The 6,542-nt window shown below is 31.3% G+C and overlaps 1 protein-coding gene across 1 annotated transcript; it reads right to left on the reverse strand.

Moving 5' to 3' along the window:
- Positions 1-4,090: 4,090 nt before the first annotated feature.
- On the reverse strand, positions 4,091-4,474 carry LOC123713346 (microsomal glutathione S-transferase 1-like). Its single transcript, XM_045666956.1, has one exon. It carries the CDS (start codon positions 4,472-4,474, stop codon positions 4,091-4,093), a length of 384 nt encoding a protein of 127 aa, XP_045522912.1.
- Positions 4,475-6,542: the final 2,068 nt, after the last annotated feature.

Genomic DNA, 6,542 nt, shown 5'->3' on the forward strand with positions numbered 1-6,542 from the left:
AAATTTTCATTGCTTATAACGAAAAATAAAGTGGCACAAACGGTAGCTTAGGATTTCTTAAAATACATTTCTATTTTCATCATTTGTGGCTTGTACATAACATTTCTATAGTACCCAATGATGAACTAATTAAGTTACTATTATACGAAATATGTATCTTGATAATTGAGGCTTAGTAATTTTAAAATAATAAAAAACTCACTTTATTTACATCAATATTTTTTACAAGGATGAAATGGCAAGGATGTACTGTAACAACATCCTACGACGAGGACATTATTGCTTGAGAAAAGCAATAAACTATTACTATGAACCCAAAATAGGTTAGTTGTTGTAAAAAATTCGAGTTGATACAAAAAAAGTTGCTAAGGGTCAAGTCGGTCCTTATCGGGATTAAATAAACAGGGTATAAAAGTTTTCGGTATGTTTGTTTTCGGAACTTATTTCGGCTTCCGGTGCTTTGGGTTTCTTTACTATAATCCTCACACGTACAAAGTATACGTCTTCGTAGATTTCTGAAATGGGATTTTTCATGACCTTTGAGTGTTCCGATTTCTCCGAATGGGCTAATACGATATAAATATTAACAGACATAGCCAATAAGTCTGAATTATTGTTGAATCTAGCGTTCAGATATAATCAGGAAATAATAAATTAGCATTGTATACGGGTTGCAAGCACATGCAGTGCAGTGCAGTGCTGAGTGATTTAACTTCATAGATTTTGTAGCTCTTAAATGAAACGTTCGGAGTTAAAGCGTCGACACTGGTTCCTTAAGCCCCTTTTACCAAAAATGAACAGAATAATTGTTTCAATTGAGTAGTAGTTTTAGAACTCTGTTCACGTTTACTTGGTTATTTTATTGTACACAGTATAATGATTAATTTCTAGATTTTATATTTTTAAAAACAATCTTATGCGCATCTTACAAAAATAAAATACGAAATAATATGTTTAGTTACACACACATAAACATGCACATACACATAAACACATACCTACATATAGACACACCAATATTTATTATTATAGTATATTTTACTAGGCATATTACGTAAACACAAGCTTCATTGTAAACTATCTATATAAAAATGCATTAAACCACAAGACCCTCATAATTTTACTATACTTTTGTATTTGGAGTCGTTACCACAATACACATATAATGTAACTCTATACTGTAATTAATCTTCTTGCCTTTAGTGAATAATTGTTACGAAAACCTGTTACATTTCATATAATTTTTCATTTGTTATTGCATCCAATATGAATACTCAAATTTAAACAAGAAATATTACTTTCACCACTACCTTTAGGTTATTTAATTTGATTTTCTATGTATAATTTTTTTAAAGAGATAGATTAGAGATTAGATAACTTAATTGTAATTCAATAAAATGTTTTAGCTCATAAGAACCTTCCAATTCTTATATCATTATGTTTTTTTATCACGTTACATATTGTAACTAACCTACTTACAAAATTTACAAATAATATTTTGTAAATTTAGTTGATAAGAAATAAGTTTATAAGACGCGGGCTCTACTAAGGCGGTTGAGGGTTTTTTTTTTGTATCAAATAGCAAAATTTACCCACAACCACCTAACCCATGTCCAATTCAATTTTTTCTTTAAACCAATACACAAATTGTAATGAATTACTTATTTAAGCTTAGCTTCCTCGGGGCGTAAGTCGTCGGGGAGATACGCCAATAATTATACATATGGTTTTGTAATTTTTATAAAAGCCGTTGGCTACCTAAATAAAAAATAACTACCAGTTCTATAAATATATTTTATGCTTTATACATTTTAACATATTTATATTATACTTTTATTTTATTATTATATTAAGCTTTAACATATTTATATTATACTTTTATTTTATTAATGCATGCAACCATTAGTATATTAAGCTAGATACAGATTTTTATGGTCTTAGGAAATCCGAAGTAATCTCGAATTATTGCATGCGTATAATTGATTAGCCAAAGCAAATTAAATATAAACTTCTTGTTCTAGTTCATAGGAAATTTCATTTCACTTGAGCTAACACTTCCGTAAATGTAAACTAATCAATCGATTTTGCCGACGCTGGAACAATTTGCCAAATCTCCTGTTTTATTAAACTCTATCTGCGTTCTAAAGTTTAAACTTTGAAGTCAACACTTAATTGATCCAAACGGCACATTAAATTAAGAACTTTAACCCTGTTAAACAGAAAATGATGCGTAACATCGTATTTGCACTATTAATTCCAAAGGTTTAACTTCACAACGAGGACATAGTAAGGTCCTTAATATGCGCTCATTTAGCTGCCATAATACTTATGCACAAAGTCTCGAAACTCGGTATAAAGGATAGATCAGATATATGTCGTGTGTTTCGTTGATCTGTGTCGAGCCGAGGATGCATTCAACTATGCTCGACTATGCCCCAACAGTCTCAGAACGGGAACTAATAACCGTTTATTGGTGATGTACTAATGTTTTATATGTTTTGGTATAATCTAAAAGAAAAAAACATTGCAATATTAAATGTTATCTAAGCTTATGGTGCTTGCCCATTTTTGTATGCTTGAATGAACGATCCGATGAATTCCTACATTTTGGCAACGTACAGAGCCAGAAACTAGTTTAATACTAGTAAATGAAACAAAGCTATATAAAAAATCTTTGTACTTAAAAATAACACACACAGCCATATAAAAGTTAATAAAGTATGACGTAATTAGAGCTAGGTCGGAAAATAGGGCTGGTATTGGTCTTGTAGCGTACCCAAGTACCACACAGACTCTAGATATAGTATATGCTCTAATCAGAGTTTTGCCTAGCGGAACCGGTGGCCCAGTCGTCAAATACAAAGCACAAACAATCCAAAAGGGAGCTAAGTTCTTTAGCTCTGATAGATATGCTCTTCGAATGATATCAGTGTTTGGGAACAGACCTTTATTAACCCATGTAAAGGCTGCAATGGGGCTCAAGGCGAGTAATTTAACAGCAAGCAACGCTGAATGCGCCATGTATGTTTGTGTGAGTGGTTCCTCCAAAGATATGGTGATATTCCGCATCTCTTCAGCATTAATGTATTCATTTTATCAGTTCTACAATATTCATTTTAGGACTTGACCTTTCAAAATATTTCCATAAACTTTCACAAAAAAAACAAGTTTATCTGTCGGAACTGATGGTTGACATATTAAAAAGAAACATTATGTTTTATTGCTGCTTAAAATAAGTGTTAAGTGTTGCCGTTTTATTAAACAAACATTTAATTGTTTTTAATAATTAAACTTACTTATTAATATAAATTCCTTAATCTCAATAAAAACCCAAAACAAAATCACCATAAAACAAGTAAACAAAAGGAGCACAGTTAGAATATTTATAACAGGTAGGTCTTATTTAAACATTCTTCAAAGCAGATTTGCAAACTTGAGTAATATTAAACTCCTTACTTTAATGTCAAGGGTCTTTTGGACTTTTCATTATTAACAACTGACTGACTCTTAAATAGGAATTACGCTGCGAATTTATATACATTTTCTACTTAACTACTGTGCATACAAATATATATTAGCATTATTTTTATGTTATTGTTTATATAGTTGTAACGTTTACCAGATATCAGAATGTCGTAGACATTAATTTTCCACCATTTCCGTCAGCATCTTTTGACCCTACATAAAAATTCCAGCCGGTCCACTGTCAAGAGTGAACGGAGGTTACTGATTTTTATACTTAGCTAACCTGTTTGTTATAAATAATAACAGAAGAACGTACAAGTGTTATACAGAAATCCTATCCTGCGATGCCATACGTTAGATAGCCTTTTCTTCATCTACAAATTATACTGGATCTATGGTCGAAAAAGAAAAAAATCCGTAAAATATTTTTGTACATTTTAATTTTATACCTATTATTAAGAAAAATAAATATATTTAAAACAAATAATGATTTCAGGATTCTTATACATGAAAAAAGCTTGGATTTTTATATTAAAATCCATAATTTTCAATGTTAAACGTTGAAAAGACTCACAAACAAAGTTGCTGGTAAGTCAGTTTTAACTTTATGAATTTCATAAATTGTTCACAGAGCGTGATTATACTTCATAACAACACAGGTAGCCATGTATGTGGTTATCGTGAATGATACAAAAAAAGCTAATTCTTTCATCATTGTCGGTATCCTTGTCACATAGCCAACAGCTGCTATTATCCTGGCCAAGACATACACTCTTAGGAGAGTAAGAGCGGTTACAGGGTCCGGCGATGTTGTCATATACAGACCGGCTACCAGCCAAAAAGGAGTCAGGTTCTTTAAATCACTTATATTAGCACGCTGCACTTTTTCTGGATGACACACGATGGAGGCGAGGGGTTTTAAAGCAAGCAATTTTAAGGCTAATATAGCTGAATATAGGTAATAACTCTGCATGAGATTACCACTATTAAAATTGGTTTTTGAACCCATGTTTACTGGAATTTTGTTATTTATGTGAAGTTCTATGATGGTTACGTCAAGATGACTGATGACACACTTGTTTAGTTTGACAAGTTACCATAGAGCTTAAGTAACTTCATTTTTCTGATAGATTCTAGACGGGCTCTTTCATTATACTATTGTTAGAGGAGGCTTGCGTGCGGACTACATCATCTTATGTCATTTTGATATGACGAGACATCAACGTACAGAATACATTGCATGATGTCATTTTAACGTGACAGGATATTGCTTGCTGACTACCTCTCCTGCTCTCTTTTACATTCGGGTGCTTTGGCGGCGGATGTGTGATACATCATCTTCTATTGATTTGAATTCTAAATTAAATGCGTCAAAATTTAAATATTGGCAAATGGTGTTATAAAACCTTTTTAACTGATGTTTGAATACTGACAAAGGCCCAATACGGGTACAATGGTTCAAGACTCTTTTAATTAACAATTATTGTATAGAAATACCCACCCTTGGGAAGTTTTTATGATTATTAATATATTTGCAAGTATAAACACGTTTAGAAGGTCGTTTTACACAACGTAACCAGCGAGTTGAGTGAGACACCAAAACGTTTAGAATAAATAAAAATAAACTTACAGATTTTGTGATTATAGGCTAAGACTTTATTAGTGAAACTTTTTGTGGATACATCCAATGTGTTTATTTTATGTCTTAACTTAACTTTTTTATTATTGTATAGATGTATATATCTTGTTTCCAAATAAATAAGACAAAGATATTCAAAGTATACTTAAGTCAAATTTTGGAAAAAATATTTTTAAATAGATCACACGACTCATCAGTACTGCAAGCAGTTGCGTAAGATCCTTAACCCTAAAGTCCTGTGTTTGAACCCCGCACCAAGAAATAGTATAAATGTTAACTCGTACGGTAAAGGAAAAGATCTTGAGGAAACTAACATGATTCCGGCACATAGGGTTAATAAAGTACATAAAATAATAATTAGAGGTCACAGTACTTCATACATAAAAAGGCTCAAACCTACAGTTTCCGTCTTTGACATATTTACTAAATTTGAACCCATTACAGAAAATAAATTTTCAGTATATCAAACCTTCATCAGTTGCTAAATGGAAAGTAAATTCCAATAACCTTTAATTTCGTAAAACTCGTTCCAATGCGGGCGAAGGAAATAGTTTTCTCTTTATACTTAATTAGAATTCAACTTTTTACCGCTTAGTTTATACAATAAAAAAAAAACACCCGGTATTCGGATTCATGCAAAGCCAGAGTTGTTTCGCAAATTAATTATAGCGTAGAGTATAAGAATGCTATAAAGTTATCTGTAATCATAAATATTACAATTTTTTTTACTAGTTCTATTCCTGAAATCGAACCGAATAAATAAACCAAATAAATACCTACAAATATATTATATTACTTATATTTAGAGTCATAAGAAAAAAATCACGGTCATTTTCAAAGCAATTTTCTTTATAATGAAGATATTTTAGAAGCTCCTTCAAAACAAGTTGCCCTAAGTTGTTTTGCAAGGCAAATCGTATTCCACGGCTGGGATACAAATGGAACTTTTAACAGAATCATAATTGAATTGGCTTTATAACGATATAAAAATAACCTTTAGGTGGGAAATTTGGCCTTGGGAAAAATTTAGAATATTTTCGGAATCTTATCATATGAAAAATTTAATCTGTACATGTTTATGTATTTTGGACGTGAAGACGAACATTTAGAGGCGGTTCTCTTAAATTCCTAAATTTCAATATTAATCGTTTACTTTGCAAATATTTGTTTAGCTTCTTGTGTCTGACACGAATTTATCGGTCTAAGCTATTTACCATAGGATATTTTGTTCACCGTACAATGCGTAAATTGCGTATATAGAAAAAATCCACGATAGGAATCAAAGACTCAGGATTAATAATCACACACGCACATCAAAATAATATATTACTTATTGTCCAAGTATCTACTACTCTCTGTCAGTTAAATAAAACGTGTCATACGATTCGCACGTCTTATTATTGCAATTATTCAATCAGGATTAATTCTCAACTATAAT

This window comes from Pieris brassicae, chromosome 8, assembly GCF_905147105.1.
Source record: "Pieris brassicae chromosome 8, ilPieBrab1.1, whole genome shotgun sequence".
Lineage (NCBI taxonomy): Eukaryota > Metazoa > Arthropoda > Insecta > Lepidoptera > Pieridae > Pieris > Pieris brassicae.

Coding starts and splice junctions, on each gene's coding strand:
- LOC123713346 (XM_045666956.1), bottom strand. CDS start 4,474: ATGGGTTCAAAAACCAATTTTAATAGTGGTAATCTCATGCAGAGTTAT.